The sequence below is a fragment of the Medicago sativa genome, chromosome 6, assembly GCF_051527215.1.
Source record: "Medicago sativa cultivar Bolivia chromosome 6, Bolivia_mono, whole genome shotgun sequence".
Taxonomy (NCBI): Eukaryota; Viridiplantae; Streptophyta; class Magnoliopsida; order Fabales; family Fabaceae; genus Medicago; species Medicago sativa.
This window is the reverse complement of record NC_140754.1, coordinates 40,094,283-40,115,000: the sequence shown is the minus strand read 5'-3', so window position 1 is coordinate 40,115,000 and position 20,718 is coordinate 40,094,283. Positions and strand designations below refer to the sequence as shown.

The window sequence follows — 20,718 nt, the reverse complement described above, 5'->3', positions numbered from 1 at the left end:
AAGAATCTTCACCCTCTCCAATGAATCCTAGCTCTTGCTTCCTCTTCTCTCTCTCTCTCTCTCTCTCTCTCTCTCTCTCTCTCTCTCTCTCTCTCTCTCTCTCTCTCTCTCTCTCTCTCTCTCTCTCTCTCTCATTTCCTCTCATGAGTTATCTATTTATACTCCAATTATGGGCTAAGTTACTACAATTAATAATTCTCACCACTTAATTCTAAAAAATTACTACTCACTTAACTCACTAAAACATCGATTAATTATCATCTCAAAATAATTACCTTAAGTTACTACTAACTAAGTAAAAATAACTAATCACACCAAAATTACTAAAATACCCGTAGTTCTAAAAATGACCAAAATACCCTTCCCGCCTATAAATCCACTAATCCCAAATCAAACACACAGACAAGCAATTAAACACATATAATAAATAAATAAAATAATCTGTGCGAAAAACGGGCTGTTACACGAGGTGCTTTAGCTTTGCCGGACGCTTATAAGGTGACGACGGGGATATACTCCCGTAGCTATTATTTGTGATATTAAGTAGTAGAATAAATACGTGCTCTGATATGCGACACTGGAGTTGGGGTTAAACGTTGAATGTCTTTAAATTATGAAGTTTAAGCACTATGATCTTTTATGCTATTTTTCCAAAATGATGTTAAAGACCAGGTATTTATAATTATGAAATTTCTATGAAGTATCTTCTATTGTTGTATCCGACTCTATTATTTTATTATGTGAAAGATGAATGAATACGTGTGACATCCTTTTTTTGTTAAAACCATGATTATTTCTATATAAAATTACCGTCGGAAATTAAGGCGTTGCAGTTACAACGGTGTTCAAAGAATGGATGAGGAAGTGGCGGCGCGATAGAGAAAGGTTAGTGAGAGCACCAAGAAAATAGAAGTGCTGATCTTCAATTGCAGAGTAAGAAATGAGTTATTATGGAAGTTTGTTATAATTCACGGTTATTTAAATGTGCAGTTTTGTTGTTTCTGATTATTTGGATACTTGGAAGTTTGGAAGTGCTGGAAGTTAATTATCATTAGACTTTGCTTTAAAAGTAATTTTTTTTGGTCAGGTAGCCTAGTGACTAGAATTCACCGTATAAGGTGAATAAGTGGGTGGCTGGGGTTCGAACCCCGGCCACTGCATATAATAATGCATTGTCCTACCAACTGAGCTATGCTCACGGGACAAAAGTAAGTTATTAAACTCTTTGATATTTAGGAGTGAGAAGAAAGTTATTATGAAAAATTTGTTTTAATTGACAATTATTTGGGAAAATTCTAATTACAAACATTTTTTTTGATGGTCGAGGCTTGAACCCCAGACCTTGTATATATTATGCATTGTCCATATCAAACATGCACCGCAACCACCTCATCTCTTACCCACTTCACTCCATTTTCTACCCATTTGACTCCATTTTTAACTCCATCGTTAAACCCACCGAATCAGAATATCCTTTCGACAAAGAAAACACTGTTTACGGTGGCTCTTGCCATGGAATCCTTTGTTTATCTAGGAAACAAGACTATAGGGCAAAAGTAAAAGATGTCCTCTTGTGGAACCCTACTGTTAAAAAATTCCAATTATCGCCTTCTTTCAAATGCCCTCCTCTAGGTGACAACTACGAGTTTAATCCTATATTTGGCTTTGGATATGATCATATATTTAACCTTTACAAGGTGGTTGTTATTTTTGATTATGTTGATGGAATTTCCAAAGCAGTAACGGTTCATACCTTGGGTACTAGCTCATGGAGATTGATTAATGGTGAGTTCCCTCTTCCAAATGCTCATTACAGATCGCTGCAATTTGCGACTGGGGATGATGAGGGCATAATTGTCCATGACACAAGTTCTTCAATTCAAGGGCTAGGAGGACCAATGACAAGGGCAAGGGCCAAGAAAGCTAAGGAGGCGCTAACTCAATTGGTGGCAAAAGTCTTGGAGTTCAAACCTACACTAGAAAGCATGGAGGATAAAATGGTCATGTGCATCAAACCATTGGAGGAGGGGTGGGGCGCATCTCTTGCTGCCCATTTTATTTAGTTGTTTTGTTATGTTGTAATAAAAAGGTGTAAGGGATCAATTTTGGCCCAAAAACACTAAGTATGCTTATTTTGTGTGTTTAATCCATTTTAAAGCTTCCAAAGCTTTAAATGGAATGTTTTGTGTGTTTATTTTGTGCAAAGGAGTGCTGAAGACAAAAGAAAAACAAAGCATTGAAGAGCATTTAACTGATGGAGGAAAGAAGGCAGAATTGAAAAAGAAAGAGACAAGACATCAATGAGACAATGAAGGCATTTCATTTCAGCATATGAAACCACCACCATCATCAAAATCACGTCCTAACATCTCCATCATCATGATCATCAAGACCAGCCACCATCATTCATTGATTTGTCTTGTAACCTTTCTTGTATTCATGTTAATTTACTGCAGCCATAGGAAATAATGATAGATTAATTTGGCTGAAGGAATCTTAAGAGTTATTTGCCTTTTCCTTTGTAATTCAGCAAGTGTCCCTCCTACCTATATATAGGACACGAAAATTGAATAAAAGGACAAGTTGAATTTTGTTAAAAAAAAGTGAGTAATTGCTCTTTAGGTTCTGGATTGGACCTTGTATTGATCATATCAAGAATCCTTTCTTGTGGTGATTATCATTTCCGTAGACTTATCATTTTCTAGGATTAGAAAGTGTGGCGTCCCTAAACTCTCCATTCCATTTCTTGTTTGAATCCACAAATCTGCCTAAACACCAATTCAAACCCAAAATTCACGTTTTCAATTCAAACACTTGTCAAAATTAACCCCAATTGCATAATTTTCGTATTTCTTTTGCACATCATTTCATTCACAATATTTTCAGTCTATTTCTTGTGTTTCTTTGTCTATATTTAATCTTTCAGCAAGCAATTTTTATCTATTTATAATTAAAAGTCAAATATGAACAATGTTCACAAAATAGTGTTCATCAGGGGCGCTTCATTGGATTCCATATAAGAAGGATTATACTCATAGTGTTGATTCTTTTGATTTTGTGACTGAGTGGTATAAAAGACTTTTGCAGCCTAACTATGGAGTGGAAGATATTAAGTGTTTATGCATATGTACACTCCAGTATGAACCAGGGGCAGATCTGGCCTCGCAAAACCACTGTGGCACAATTTTTTGCAGGTCGTCATATATATTATTTCTCACAATATTATTTATAAAACAATTGTATGTATAGATCAGTGGTACATATGAATGGATTTTACTTTTTAGGTACTCCGGTTCAACACTTACATTTTGCATTTTTTATGGTATTATAAGTTAAAATAATAGTTAAAAAGCTAAAATGGGCAATACAGGAGTCAAACTCAAGTGCCTTGGATGAATTAGGCGTGCCTTTGCCACTAAATCACACCATACATATGTGATTAAATTATAAAATTTGAATTATATAATATAACATTTAACTAAAAAGTAAATAAAAAAATATAATTGGGCCTGGATTGGTGTGGCACTTGCCACACTGGGCCTAGTCCAGGTCCGCCCTTGGTATGAACACCTATGTTTTATTTTTACAAAACTCATTTTCCAATCTAGCAGAAACATCTCAACAAATAATCCATATCTACTTTGTTGTAGTTATTTTTAATATCAAATAAACATTTATCAGTTTTGAATCAATTATTGTAAGGTTTGTATTATTCTCAGGACTCTATCAATATTTTATTTTTTGCTCGTTATACTTTGAGATTAATTCTTTTAAACGGAAGTGTTACTTAGTTATTATTATATTTTATTAAAATTATTATTATTATTATTATTATTATTATTATTATTATTATTATTATTATTTTATTGTTGCTATACTATTATTAGGGATGATAATGGATGTCCACAAATATACATAGTAGTTAACTCTCTCTTTTTAATAAAAATGATATTTATGTCATTCTCACATTCATACGATTATCCGCTAGACAAGTATTAGTGAATAGTAAAGTATTTCAGATATTTGCAAATATCAACATGTAAAAAGATTTTTTTTATTAAAAAAAATGCATACTATAAAATAACTAAAATTATGTAGAATGTATTCCTTAAATTTTATTATTAATAATTGTGGCATTAATGGTCATTTTACAACTTTTCCGTGTGAAATTTAGACAATGTCTCTTGAAGATACAAAGGTATGCCCTTACCATTGATCAGCTGACGACACCTATCTGACATATTCATTCATTTTTTTTGAGACAAAATTTTTTATTTTTTTTTGACAAATGAGACAAAAATATTATATAACACATTTTCACTTTGACAACAAATTATTAATCAAACAAAAATAGGAAATCCAATTATATTTGATTTCATGACAAAAATATTTTTATTTAAGTAATAAGACAATTATATGATTTTACTAATTTAATAACGGGTGCGGAAACGAAAGAGAGTGATTACAAATGGGTAGAGTCAAACCTAGGAGAGTAATGACAAATTAATGGTGAGTAATTACAAATTACTAACATAATTACAACATAATTACTAACATAATTACATAAAGCCAAACAACACGAAAACAGAAGAATCCAAACGTGGCTGCTTCATCTGATTCTTTCGTTGATTTTTGTATTAGCTAAGTCATTATTTTGTTAGCTTTCGTTGATTTTTGTTATTAGCTATCAATGCTGAATCATCTGATTCTTTCAATGATGAAACAAACATGGTTCACCTTCATCAGAATCCTGAAGTCACTATTTTTCACCTTCATCATAACCCTAAAATCACTCTTTGTCTCCTCCGAACCACCATCGCTTCCCTTGCTCCCGATGGATCTCGTGGAAGAAATTCTGTGTAGGCTTCCTGTCAAGCTCCTCTTTCAACTTCGATGCCAAAATAAGTCCTTCAATACTCTAATTTATAATTTGGAATTCGCTAGGAAACACCTTTCCATGTCAAACATGCACCACAACCACCTCATCTTAACCTACTCACATGAAGCATACTCAAAATCAAGGGTATTCTTTTACCCACTTCACTCCATTTTCTACCCACGTTCCTCCATTTTTAACTCCATCGTTAAACCCACCGAATTAGAATATCCTTTCGAGAAAGAAAACATTGTTTATTGTGGCTCTTGCCATGGAATCCTTTGTTTAGCTAGGAAACAAGACTATAAGGCTAAACTAAAAGATGTCCTCTTGTGGAACCCTACCATTAAAAAATTCCAATTATCGCCTTCTTTCAAATATCCTCCTCTAGGAGACAACTACAAGTATAATCCTATATTTGGCTTTGGATATGATCATATATATAACCTTTACAAGGTGGTTGTTATTTTTGATTCTGTTGATGGAATTTCCAAAGTAGTAATGGTTCATACCTTGGGTACTAGCTCATGGAGATTGATTAACATGGAGTTCCCTCTTCCAAATGCTCATTACAGATCGCTGCAATTCACGAATGGGGCACTTCATTGGATTCCATATAGGAAGGATTATACTCATAGTGTTGATTCTTTTGATTTGGTGACCGAGTCGTATAAAAGACTTTTGCAGCCTAACTATGGAGTGGAAGATGTGTATAAAGTGATCTTGGGTGTCTCGAGAAATTGTTTGTGTATCTTTGCATGTAAACAAACATTTTTTGATGCTTGGCTAATGAAGGAGTACGGAAACGAAGAGTCTTGGACTAAATTGTTTCGTGTTCCTTACATGGAAGTCGATCCTTTCAGTGATGCAAAAATCACCTATCCATTATGGATTTCCGAGGAAGACCAAGTTCTAATGGAATATACATACGGAGGATGTTTGGCCGTTTGTGATTTCAAAAATGGTACTTTTAAGTTTCCAAAGATTCAAAACATCGATGGTCCTAATACAATATTCAATTTGGGGAAGGACGATAACGTTGAAGTTTACGTTGAGAGTTTGATATCGCCATGTTTCTAATGTGAGATGGTGTTGTGGGTGGCTTGAACATTATGAATGCATTATATTGGATTTCTCATCCAACTTTTGCTACTAGAAAACTAATAACTTTTTTTATACTGCTCTTCTTTTCTTACTATTTAGATATGATGAACACTAGGCTGTTATAAAGTCATACACCCTTGAGAAACTTCTTTTTGACCCTTTTTGTAGTATAGACTATCCCTTGCATTTTCTTTACTCTGAACAGTTGATTTGAGATGTTGATCAGAAGTGTTTATGCCTGTTATGTTCATATCTATTGTGTTTATTTAATTTCTATTAACTCAGAATAACTTATTTACTTTATGTAATAATTAACAAGTGGTTCATTAAACATTCTTTGGATTCTTGCTCGTTTATGTAATAAAATCCCTTTGCGAACTAATACGAGAAAATGCCTCCGTGAAATGATTTATATAACAAAGCATTAAGAAGTAACACATTAAGAAATGGATGTGATTATTAATTTTATGGTAAGCTTTATATTCTTGGTTGATGTTTTAAATTCTTAAACTTGCACGGTATAAGAAAGTGGTTTTGATTATTTTCTTTCTTGGATTTCAATTATTTTATGTAGTAAATCAATATTTAGGCCTTCAGAAGACAACATTGCAGAATTACAACAATGATAAATGAATGTTAAGATTGAACCACTGCCACCGCAACCTGGCAGTGCAACCGCCACAGATGCTGACACCACCATGTCCATGTGTGAATATGTTTTTTATAAGTTGGAACAACTTTCTGCATAACAAGATTTTACTTAAAAATTGTTGCGATAACTTTCACAATTTTGTCAGTTTACATAATGTTAGCTTATTCCAGAAATTAATGTTTAAATTCAAATTGACAAAATTCCATCAAAACAATGAGAGTATAGGTGATGGGTCTCTGATTCAGGTGATGAAAGATCTATGGATTCTTGGAGAAGGTTCAGCATGGGTTAATTCGCCTCAACCATCAGAGGTTCGCAAGTGCAGATTATTCGAGACCAAGTGCAGATTTTTTCTTCAATATCTGTTGTGATTATTGATGTCTTAGCCCGGGAAGACGACGGTGCAGCAGGTCATGTACTGATGCAGATTGCGGAATTATGACAGAGCAGAAATAACCTATTGTCGAATCTAAAGCATGTGCAGCCAAGGGAGTTCGAACTCAATCAGGGGTGTAATGACGTTGCAATAATGCCTCATGGAGAAGTTGAAAGAGAGAGGGTGCAATGAGAGAGATAGAGTTTGATAGAAAATCAATTTCCTGTCTACTAACCAAGGTTCAACTTTTCTATCTTCAGACAAATCAATTTCCTTAACCAACCAAGACCCATCTCCAAAATTGTCTACTTGGTATCATACTGCAAGATCACAAGGTTTTCATTTTTCACCAAAAGCTTGTTCTGTCAATGGTACTTTTGATTTCTGCGCCTGAAGATTTTGTAGTAGATTATGGAGCAAGATTTGTTGGTACTTTTGGTTTTAGAAACTATTCATAGGATTAATGTTGGAGGTTTGAAAATAACTCCCTTTAATGGTGCAAAAAGAAGGCGTGAATTGACAAATCAAACAGGATAGCGTTTATTTCATTGCTCAGGAGATGAATAGGGATTAGGGATCATAATTCCATTTTTGCTTCGCAATTCAACATAACATGGAATTTTTCAGTGGCTTCAATTGGTGTTTTTGAGGAGAGCAAATAGTTCAACTGAACCGCGCCTCCTAAAGTGATGGGCCTCAAGAAAAAGAGTATTGCCCAATATCCACCCCGATTCAAAGAAAGAAAAAAAAATGTTCCATGTTTCTATTTCTGAGTAAAAAACGTGTTCCATGTTTCTATTTCTAAGTAAAAAAAACGTGTTCCTTATTAATCGCTAATTTTGATTTCGGTGGCTAATAATCGTTATACAGATGTTCTTTTCAATTTGAATAGAATATTGCTCTTTTAAAAAGGGCCTAGTTTTACTAAGAGAACTGAACCTCTAATTTCATAGGAACGACCTTCGTGTTTGATATTTAGTTCGGTTTCATAGGAACGGCCTTCGTGTTTGATGTCCTTCTCTTAATTTTCTATTCTTTTCTTCCTTCTTCCTTTGAAGAAAAAGCTGTTGGTGTTGGTTGGTTCAATTGATGGAGGAAATTTTGTTTTACTTTTAGTTATTGCTGTTTTTCTAGTTTGTCAGAAATGATGCCATAACAAAGTTTTTCTGTTTTTCTTTTTTTCAATTGATGAAGAAGATACTGTAACACCCACACCAGACGTATCTAGAAAGTCTAGCACGTGCGTTAGTTTAGTACTGGATACATTAAAAATTTACAACATAAAAACTTCGAATGAATATTATATACAACATAATGTGTTCGTACAATAATAATATTACTCATCTTTTCTAAAGTATAACATATACATCCTTAAATATCCATAACCTCCTGCTGCGGGTACGAACGATCACTTGTCGTAACATCCATTCGGCTACTAGCTTGCCATCCAACCTGTTTATCTGAAACAAATAAGGATTGGGATGAGACATAATGTCTCAGTGAGTTCCACCTAATCCTAGGCTATAGGCAACCTCAGGGGAAACCTTGGTCACCACGTGTCTACAATACAACCTGACGGTTGATTATACGTGTGTGGTCATGTTTTCCTAGACGGTAGTGCATGCTAGACCCGTCATAGGTTCATCTTAGTTGTTATAGGCTTCACTTCCTATACGTGTCATGGCGGTCGAGGGGGAAACTAAAACCGTATTGCCAAGAATACGCTCTACGTATTGAGGCTTAAACATAACATAATCATGGCACGATTCTAAACCGGACGATTAGGGGAAACCTAAGATCGTCATCGGCATAACATACTTACTTGTTCTATTCCATATCTTGTATTTGTCTTATAGCATCTAGGGCTCTTGTTCTTGAACATAATCGTGCTTGGAATCATTCTTACATAATCATAAACATAATCATATACATAACATGCATGGTCGTACATAAGTTCATTCATTAAGTTAGCGTTGAACAAACAATCATTATCTTGATTCATTTTACGGAGAGCCCCGGGTGGAGTAACCCCGAGAACAATCCCATACATGACCGATGTACGTACATCGGACTCCATCGGTGTTGTGCGGGTCCCTTACGGCTTGAACCGTTCCCCTTAGATCGAGAACCTCCCGTATCCCCCTGATGTGGATAACAAGAGACACGAACACCTACGTCTTGTTACTCGGTGACATGCGGGTCCCTTACGGCTTGAATCGTTCTCATCATGAGAACCCCTTGTATCCCCCTGATGTGGATAGCAAGAGACATGCCACCTACATTATAATAGTCATAGTCTTGTCGTGCGTATAGGTTAAACCTAATCATGCTTACTTGTTACCTCGGAACCTTGATCGAACCGATTAGCAGTAAACTCATACTTGTTCATGTACATACTTACTCATGGTGGAGAGAAATAACCTATCAATCCACAACTTGCATACTTGCTAAGTCATTCTAGCTCATGTACGAAGAGATTACACTTCATGTCTTACTTACCTATGCATTCATTCCTATACTTGACATACTTGGGGTTTCATGCTATCTTTCTAGTTCTCGACAACTAAGTCGAGGCTCTACATTCATCCCCATTTCTTAGTTCTTCACTACCCGGACATATTGCATATCATATCACTCTTACATATCATTTATTAACAAGCATTGTTAATTATTTGCCATGCCTTTCATTTGTTTAAATCCTTGATTGGAAGTGTACTTTAGGCTCTTGGAATTGAGGGGTTCATAGTTTAATAAGATACTGCAAGATCGAGCCTCAGATAGCCCTTGCTGGCCACGAAACGAATTGACAACACATGTTGTGCAGTCAATTTCGCCTGGCCAAATATTTCTCCGCCATGGCAAAATTTTTCGCCATGGCGAGCTAAATGGAGAGCTAATCCAGGGAGCATTGATCCCCAGTTCGCCATGGCTAGCTCAATTCCGCCTGGCGAACTGTAGCAGTCCAGAATTCTGCAGAAAATGTGATTTTGCATAAAAACCTCAATTTCAAGCATCTTAAGGTACCTGACACTTCTAGGACACATAAAAACAGCTAGAAATAAATTACATGGCATCATTAACATGTTTTGATCATAAATGGTACAAAGGGGTAATAAAACCCTAAAACATATACTAACATAAATCATGCTTTTCTCACAAGAAATTGCACAATCCCAAGGTAGGATAAACTATCTAAGAACTCACCTAAATAAAGCTGCACAAGATTCCCAAGCTCAAGCAAGCCAAACCCTAGCTTTGATCCACTTGCTTCCTTTGTTCAACCCATCTCAAACTTGTTGTTTTCATGCAATCCAAAGCATCATGATCTTGCTAGCTCATCTCTAATCCAACCCAAGCTTCCTTCAACAAAACCCTAATCTCATGATTTCTTCGCTTGTGAGGATAGAGTGGAAGAACAAGCTTGTGAGGATAGAGTGGAAGAACAAGCTCAAATAAAGCTTCTATTTGTTCCTTGATCTTGGAAGTACCATACATAAGCTTAATCTTTGAGAGGAATAAGTTTTGGAAGGTTGGTGATGAGGAGAAGAGGGAGAGTGTCGATGGAGAGTAGAGAGAAGGAGGAGAAGCCTTGCCAAAAACTTAGAGAGAGAAAGAAGATTGAAAATGGGATATTTTGGTGCCTTAACCAAATAAATATCCCTTCCCGTGCAATTACCAAATTGCCCTTGTCTTAAACGTGTTCAATACGACTCTGATACTTTAATCGTATTATGCTGACATGTCATAAAATATTTTCCATTACTTACCTTTCCATGAATTATTTCCTCTGGCACGATTAACGGGTAATATACCGATACCGACAGGCGGGATATTACAGCTACCATAACAAAGGACAGTAGGAAGTGTAGGATAGACACCTTTAAGCATGTTCGAAGGGAGTTTGCTCAGTAGAATGTCAGAAGGGACAACTTATCCGTCTGCCGGTTCGTGTGGATATTTCGTCTTGAAAATTGCTTTTTCTGATATATAATTAGCAACTAACAATTTTGATGAAAGTCTGTGTAGTTATAGGATCTGATATACAAAGTGAGGCATTCGTGCATCAAGACAAGTTGTACCAAAATTCCAAAGTGAAATATCGATTTTATCCAATATTCGATATCGGCATCTTGTTTCACTAATTATATTTTGCAAAGAAATTTCAGAAATGATACTTGTCTATGAGTATGTCGAAAAAGAACCACTCAAAGATCATATATATGGTTCAGAAGGACTTCAAACTCTGTCCTGGAAGCAGCGTCTCGAGATATTCATCGATGCAGCTCAAGGTCTATACTATCTCCACACTTGTTTCACCCAATGAATCATCCACCGCGACATTAAATCGACCAACATTTTGCTTGACGAAAATTAGGTTGCTATGGTTGCTGATTCGGGCCTTGTATTGATGAAATTCATGTGAGTACTAATGCGAATGGTAGTTTTGGTTACCTTGATCCGGAGTACCTACTTTCGAAGGCAACAACTTATGAATAAATTGAATGTTTATTAATTTGGAGCTGTTCTCTTCGAGGTTCTTTGTGTTAGACCTGCTGTTGATTCACAACTTGACAGGGAAATGTTGAATTTAGCAGAATGATCTTATTGAAATTTTTTGGTGAAACAACAGAGAAATGTTACTATTGTTTCATTTGAAAGATCAAGTTTCCTTAAACAAAATCAGCCCACAAGGTGAATTAGGTATTTCCTCAGCAAAATATTTCTTTGAACCCTTTTCTTGCATATCTAGGTTAATCAATGCATCTGAAACATCTTCCTTTAGGTATATACAATGATGATTCCATCACATGTGACATGTTTTCTAAATATAAGTTTGGAGTGTTAGATTATTCGTATGTGTCATTGGGATTTTAGTGACCGAGAAAGATATGGTGATTTTAATGTAATTTAGGCTCTATTGTCAATGCAAAAATGCGGTGCAGCGCAGCCAACCCAAAAAGTGGCGCAGTGCGGAAGGGGTACGTAGCGGGCACTATTTCGGTGTTGTGGCGACTAATAAATTTAAAACTAAATAGCATACTATTCAAAAAGAAGTACTAAAATACATTAAACATTACTCAAAATTTCATGAAGTGTTCATAATATGAAATAAAAGGGATAGAAAAATTGAAAATCGCTAATAACAATTGTATACAACTGGTACAAATCATCGTTTTACTATTGATAGGTCCATTTTGACCGCATTCTACTTCTGCCACCAGCCAACGCTGCCTGCTGCGATGATCTTGATTTTTCCGCTATGCCCGCTATAGCGGCCGACGCGGCCGCTTTTGACGACAGATTTTTAGGGTGCTTCGTGAGAATGATAGATGAAAGAGAAACGATAATTAACATGAGAGATTAATAGATAGAGACAAAGTCATGACGACTCTTTCCCTTCACAAAGTCATCGAATCCCAATGATAGTTACTTGAATTAAATAGTTATTATTATTATCAAAGTAAAACCTCAGTTGTAAATTGTGATTTTCAGTTATGTTTTTTTTTTTTTGAATCGGCAAAATATATTGAAGCACTTGAACTAAACACAAGATCTACCTAGTTTCAAGTCGAAAAATACACGCCTCAACATGCACGTAAGAGTACACAAAAGGCAAATAAAAACAAGCCAAAACATCACCAGACAATGCAGAAAAAAGCTCCAAAATGAAGGCAAACCGCTTTTAGCAACTCCAAATAAAAACTGCAATAACTGATATGCAGATTAAATTAATTCGCTTTAAAAATAAACCGTCAAGACCAGACAGCAGGCGACACCAAAGACACCGATAGCAACAAAACCAGAAGACTAACTATGGATCAAGAAAAAAGGAGAAACCTCTACGAACTGAACACCAATTCTGCAACTATCCCAGAACCACCACAAAATTGCAACAAAAACAACAGTTTGCAACTCAAACCGATGAACTGACACTACCTTTAAGTTATCACAATGGTATGTTTTTTTAATAACTAAATTTAATACCAAAACCGACTGCAGAAATATGTCCGAGCATAACTTGATAAAGGGGACAATCCTTAACTTGCAATCCAATTTCATAGCGTTGAGTTAGGTCCAACCCAAAATTCTAAGACTATAGATACAAAAACGAGAGAACAGTACCCCTATTTACAAATCACAAAATGAGAAAACCTTGAATGTATAAATAAAGTGAGCTAACATGGGACTAAAGAAAGCCTCTTCTTAATCATCCAATTTAAACTAATTATTACATTACCTCACATGACACAACACAGCCAATACATTACTAAAAATTTATACCTTTCATCTTCAAAGTTTTCCTAACCATTCACTATGAACCACATGCAAGATACTATTTTAATTTTAATACTAAACAAACATAAACGAAAAGTAGCATATAAGCTGCAATAGAGTCGAAAGGTCAAGCCACATAGCACCATATTGACATCTTCACGTTAGAAACAAGGTGATATCAAACTCTCAGTGCAAACTTCAGGGGTAATCCAACCATCTATATTTTGAATCATTGGACCCTTCAAAGTACCATTTTTCAAATCATAAATGGTCAAATTTCTATTCCTTTGCTGCGGTGACACATCCCATTAGCACTTGGCCATCCTCAGAGATCCATAATGGCTTGATATTTGGACCACGGAAAGAATCTTCCATGTAATAAAAACAAAACAACTTAGTCCAAGACTCTTCTTTTCCATATTCCTTCATCAGCCAAACACTAGAAAACTTAAGATTATGCGCAAATATACACAAACAATCATTCGAGACCCCCAACTTAACCATATTCTTGTGAGTATTTTGAAGTAGGCAGTATTTTGAATTTCCTAATGGAAGGATTCCATAAAACGACATTAATTTGTTTAGCAAGTCTGTGTTCATGAGCCAAACAAAGGATTCCATTGCAAGACCCAACGATAGAATGGTATTGTTGGTCAAATTGATAGTGTAGTCGGGTGGGTTTACTAGTTGCGTAGTTAAAAATGGAGTGAAGTGAATAAGAGATTGTAAGATCCTTATATTTTGAGTGGGATAAGACGAGGTGGCGGCGTGTGGTTGACATACAAAGGTGTTTCTTGGCGAATTCATGATCGGAAATTAGGGTATTGAAGGACTTACTAAGGCATCGAAGTTGAAGGAGAAGATTGATGGGAAGCCGGCACAGAATTTCTGCAATCAGATCGGTGCAGCCTATTTGTCCTTCAAAGTGAACAACAATTTAACTCAAACTCAATGAATCTTCAGAAACCGCAATGTAAGAAAACATATAATAAAGGCAAAACATTGGATTGGTGCAGCCTATTTGTCCTTCCTAAAATACCCTTTGATTCAGTTTTTTGTTTCAATTTTAACTTCTCATCATGTCCCACAAGGCAAATATATAACTGATTAAAGACAGTTTAACTTCCTAAAACACATTCTTCAGATGATTCATATCTTCTATACCATTTCCTCCCATCATTCTATACCTTTTTCAAACCATTGTCTATATAAATTTTATGACAAATTGAATAGTGGTCGTGCAAAATGTTTGCTTAAAATATCCTTTCTGGATACTACTATATAAAATGGATTTTAGATTTTTTGTGTATTCTCTCTGTTTTTTTTTTTAAATTAAAACAAATAGATATTATGCTCTTAAATTATTTGAAAAGCTAATCTTAATATTTTTTTTTTGAAGTTGTTTTTATATTTTTTGTAGATCACGGTTTTTAAAAAAATTAAAACAAATAAATATTATGCTTTTTAAAGTAGTTTTTTTTTTCAAGTTATAAAAAATGTCCTTAATATATAGGGCTCCTTTGTCACATATTAAAATTAAAATATTTTTACATTCAATGATTCATAGATTATTTGTTTTAAAGTTTTTTGTAAAATTAGAACCTATTTTGTGTTTGTCTATCGTAATAAAATGTTTTACCTTTCAATAATTTAGAGATTATTTGTTTTAAAGTTTTTTGAAAAATTAGAACCTATTTTGTGTTTGTTTATAATAATAAAATATATATTTGAAGATAATTTAGTTTATTTATATTTTTGGTCAAGTACCTTAGCGGCTAGAGAAATTCACCTTAAAGATGAATAGGTGGGGTGTTCGGGGTTCAAACCCCAATCCCTGCATAAAATATGCATTATCCCTTACCAAGTGAACTAAGCTCACATGAACAATTTATTAATTTTTTTTTTGAACCCAAATACAACAGAGCCAAATCATGTGTAAGAATGAACGATGGGAGTGTACCCTCCTTAAGAATATATATGAATTGATGAAAATGATCCATAACATGTTGAGGACAATGTATTATAAGATGTTCTGTTGTTTCATTTTGGCCACATCCTGAAACACACAATTGAGAGTCAAAGGGAATAACAATTGAGAGACAATGTATTATGAGATGTATTATGGATTCACATTCACTTGTTGCTCTCCAAATGGTCTAGACACAAGTAGTTGGTGTTGATTGGTTCAATTGTTTGAGGAATTCTTGTTTTACTTTTAAATATAGACGTTTTTCAAGTTTGTCGCGGACGCAGGAAGAAGAAACCGAAACAAAGAACAGTAGAAAGTATTGGATGGACGCCTTTACGTGTGTTTGGAAGGAGTTCACTTAGTAGAATGTCGGAAGGGACAACTTATCTGTCTCGCAGTTCTTGTGAATATTTCGGATTGAAAATTGCTTTTTCTGATATACAATTAGCAACTAAGAATTTTGATGAAACTCTAGTTATAGGATCTCCTGGATTTGGTATGGTATACAACGGAGTGTTGAGAGACAATGTAAAAGTTGCTGCCAAAAGTGGAATGCCTGAATTAAAACAAGGTCTACCAGAATTCCAAATCGAAATATCAATTTTATACTAGATTTGACATCTCTATCTTGTTTCGTAGTTAGATTTTGCAAAGAAAATTCAGAAATGATACTTGTCTATGAGTACGTCGAAAAAGATCCACTCAAAGATCATCTATATGGTTAAGAAGGACGTCAACCTTTGTCTTGAAAGCAGTGCCTCAAGATATGCATCGGTGCAGCTCGAGGTCTACACCATCTTAACACGGGTTTCACAGAAGGAATCATCCACCGTGACATTAAATCGACAAACATTTTGCTCGACGAAAATTAGGTTCCTAAAGTTGCTGATTTTTGTCTTTCAAGATCCGGGTCTTGTTTTGAAGAAACTCATGTGAGTATTTTTTAAGGAAACGACTTGCAAATGAATCAGATGTTTATTCATTTGGAGTTGTGCTCTTTAAGGTTCATATTTATGTGAAACAGCAGAGAAATGTTTGGCTGAATACGGCGTTGATAGACCGTCGATGGGGGATGTTATTATCAAAGAGAGAAAATGAATGAATCTCTTATTTTCATTAGATTGTAACTGAATCAATACAAGGATAATTATACAAGTTGTGAGTTCCATGCTAAGAATAGTAAGCCAGCAACTAGAGAAACACAACTCTAATGGATAACTTGCTGCGCAAGTTATCTCTAACAACTATGCTAATGCATAAACTGTAATAGTCCCCCTCAAGTTGGAGGTTTGTATATGTCTACTAAACCCAACTTGATCAAAAGAGAGTTGAATGGCTAAGGGAGTAAAGACTTTGTGAAAAAATCTGCAAGTTGATTTTGTGAAGAAACTGGAAGAAGTTTCATGATTCCTGCAGCAAGATTTTCTCTGACAATGTGGCAATCAATCTCCAAATGTTTGGTTCTCTCATGAAAGACTGGATTAGCTGAGATATGAAGAGCACTTTGATTGTCACAATACAAAACTGGAACTCTTGTGCATGAAATTTGCAAGTCCTTCAAGAGATACAATAACCATTGAAGCTCACATGTTGCTGCTCCAAGTGCCCTATACTCAGCCTCAGAGGAAGATCTAGAAATAGTGAGTTGTTTCTTAGTTCACCATGAGATCAATGAATCTCCAAGGAAGAAACACTGTCCAGAAATGTAAGGAAGAGAAGTTCTGGGAAAATAGAGACCTTTGCCAGGGCATGTCTTGAGGTATTTGAGCACTCTTAAAGCTGCATTATAATGTGTTTGAGTTGGCTGAGGCAAGAATTGGCTCAATTGATGGGTTATGAAAGTGATGTCAGGTCTGGTGGCATTCAAATACAAGAGTCTACCAACAAGCCTTCTATAAGCAGGAATGTCTGTAAAAGGAGGAGAATCAGCATGATAGAGTTTAATGGATGGATCTGAAGGAGTGGCCACAGGTTTGGAGTCCTGTTATACCCTAATTTTGGACCTAAAAATACTAGCTCAATTCTTCTTTTCTTGCATTTCAAGTTATTTGATGTGTCTCCGATCAATTGCATCTTTCTCTGCATCCTATTTCAATGTTATTTGCAAAATTCATGAAAAAGGGTATTTCAGTCATTTCCTGCATTCAAACTCATTTTAGTCCTTAAAAATTGTTTGAGTCTTTTCATTTGATTTGTATAAGTCCTTGTTTCACTCTCATGTTATAACCCATTTCAAAAAATTACATTTGAAGTCATTTTGAGTCAGTTTAGCCCCTAGGGGCATTTTAGTCATTTCCTATGTTAAAATTTCTTTCAATCTTTGAAAAGTTGTCCCTGAGTCCTTTCAATTGGTTTGAATGAATTTTTGTTTAATTCCATGTTAAAATCCATTTCAAAAATCACATTTGAAGTCTTTAAGTCAGTTTAGCCTTTAGGGGCATTTTAGTCATTTCCTGTGTTAAGATTCCTTTTAATCCCTAAAAAAATTGTCTCTGAGTTTTTTAATTTGCTTGTATAAACTCTTGCTTTAATTCCTTGTTAAAAACCATTTTAAAATTGCATTTGAGTCGTTTAGAGTCACTTTAGTCCCCAGGGGTATTTTGGTCATTTCACGCAAAATTTTGACAGAGAGAGGTTACTTCGAAATTTTCTTTCAAAATTTTTCAAACTTCAAACTTAGATCTACGCTTCACCGTTGATTTTCTTGAAAAACTAAGCCCGGATTCGTGATTAGAATGAAAAAGGATTGTTAAAAAGCTAAAAAAAAATTGAATCGGGCAAAAAAAAAATTTCCGACGCGGTGGTGCCGCCACCTCGCGGTGGTCGGCCACCGCACCGGACCGGTGAAGGTCGACCGGAGAAGAAGGCTGCACTTGCAGACCTTCTCTCACTAGAAGTTGTAGAGAGAGGAAGAAGAAGGAATTATGAAGGAAATAAACCGAAAATGGCTTTTATAGGTGTAAACGAACCGGTTCGGTTCGCTTGAACCGGACCGGTTCACCTTGGTTTCTTCTTCTTGTTCCTCAACCGTTAGATCTAGCTGGATCAATCCAACGCTCCTAATGCGTTTGGATGATCCAGGATCCACTTCACCTTGGGCCTGGGCTTCTTTTCTACAGACTTTATTTTCTTATGTTTTTCTTGTTGTTTACTACGCTACTTCCTGCTGAATACACCTTTGCATGCCTAAAATCTCTTTGAAAAATTCCAAGAAAATTCCTATAATTTTTCTAGTATATTTTGATCAATTTTGATATATTGCATGTCAAGATTGATCAAGAAATACTAGAAAATTATTTTGCCTTGGTTTAATGCTTTTTCTTTTACTTTTTGTTGAAAATCTTGATAAAAATTTGTAAAATTGGGTGAGTTCTTGTTGCAATTTTTGTTGAACGATTTAGGATTGTTTCTTGTTAATTTTGTATGCTGAAAATTGTTAGAGAAAATACATGGAGAAATTGTTTGAATTTTGTGTTGTTTTGTCCAATTTTGTGAATTTTTTTTTTTTGCATGTTTTAATTCCAATTGTTTGGTTCATAATAATTGTGGTTTGTTGAATAATTTTGGAGTATTGTTTGGTGATTGATTTGGTGTTTTGGTGCTGGTTTGTGATATGTGATAATTGATTCATTATATGGCAAGTTACTTGATTCTTTAACATGTGAATTAGTGCAAAATAGGCTTAATAAAATGCCATAGTCCTTGACTTGTGTTTCTCATAACTCTCACATTGGGGATGAACATAAAACCCTTTGAAAAATGTCAAAATATGAGAGTTATGGGTCTCTTGCTTGCTTTGGAATTTTGGTATTCTATTAAGTGCATTTTTGCCACTTTTTCTTGCCATTTTACTATGTTATTATGCCTTATTTCTTTGCCAATTTTTTCTACTACGCTATGCCTTTTATCACTAACCACTTTACTTCATGTTTCATGCATTCCATAAGGCATCCCATCCTCCATCTTATATTCTTAGTCTTTATCTTTCTTACACTTTAAAGTTCATGCAAAAATTAGAATGTAATACCTAGGAATTCTTGTATTTTACTTTATGCTCTTAAATTCTTGCAAGACCATAGCATGTATCTAGGCCAATGATGTAAAGGACAATGGACTCTAATGATGTACACCGACACGAGCACCGGCACTAGCACACACCTCACATGGTTACTTTAGATATATGCTTAGGATATGCATGTTTAGATGTATGTTTAGGATTGCATGTTTAGATGAATGTTTAGGATTTACACTTAGAAAAATCAATCTTCCAAAAAAAACTTGAACAACATCACTTGAAAACCTTTTCCAAAAAATATAGGAGTCAAAACTCCTTTGCATTTTCTCTTTATTTTCTTAATCAAATTTCAATGAAAATTAATCATACTTGACTTTTTTTTTCAAAATCACTAATCAAACCTCACAATTTTACAATCTCATGCCCTTGAGGCCTCTCTCTCTCATTCTTCAAAATCCCATTTTCAAAACTAAAATCAACCAACAAAAACAAAAAATATTTTTGGAAGAGAACTACGGTGGATTTGATCCCTAAAAAGGGTACGTAGGCAAGGAATCAAAATTCCTTCAATTCAAATAAAATAAAAATTCAAACATTCTTCTCCCTCCAATTCTTCACTTAGCAAAAACTCTTAGGTTTAAATAAACACTTTCAAAATAGCATTTAAAATAAAGCGCGCGCGTAGAAATTAAAGACGGTTCCTATAGGATACTATAGTCGTTATGGGTGCCTAACACCTTCCCGTAGCGAAAACAACTCCTCGACCTCGATTCTCAAGGGTTTTGCTTATTTTTTCCATTCCCAAGAAAAAATGAGATATCAACGGTTAAAAAGGTTCAAACGTAATCAATGTTTGACACCCGAAAACCAAGATAAAACAGCTGGCGACTTCACTGGGGAGATTCGAGAGTTACGCCTAGTCTTTATTTCCACGCTTGCGCTTTCGTTTTTACCTGCTTCTTTTACTTGTTTTCCTATGTGAATAAATGTTTAAATTCTTGCTAACGTGTGGGGTGAGAATATCAAAAGTCCTACACCCGGGCTGAGTGAACTTAGGATTTAGGAGGGATATAATCGACAATTCATTCCGAGGGTTGCCTCGTGTATTGGATTATGCGATCAATCCCACATAGCTGAGGCATTTTGGGGGTGATGTTGTCGGCGCGTGTCGTCGCGTTTAGGCACTTTACTTCTAATTGTTCTATGACGCTATGAACCGTAGATAACCTAACCCATCCATAGCCATTTTCTAGGATGTAGTGTGGAGGCTAAACCGAGTGTTGTCTCGAATTTTAGTCGTCACGCGATACTACACTCAAGTTAGGCCTTCTTATGGATAATCATGGAGCGATTGTTCGTCTCGTGACACCATGATATGCGTCGGAGAGGTTGTAACTTGGGAACCTTTTTAGAACTCGGTTACTATTTCCTAAAGCCCTAGATTCACTGG

The 20,718-nt window shown here is 35.3% G+C and overlaps 1 protein-coding gene across 1 annotated transcript; it reads left to right on the top strand.

Annotated features, from left to right (window-relative positions):
• Positions 1-4,717: 4,717 nt before the first annotated feature.
• Positions 4,718-6,131, top strand: LOC146915104 (F-box/kelch-repeat protein At3g23880-like). The gene has a single exon (XM_085716279.1). It carries the CDS (start codon positions 4,718-4,720, stop codon positions 5,954-5,956), a length of 1,239 nt encoding a protein of 412 aa, XP_085572405.1. The 3' UTR covers positions 5,957-6,131.
• Positions 6,132-20,718: the final 14,587 nt, after the last annotated feature.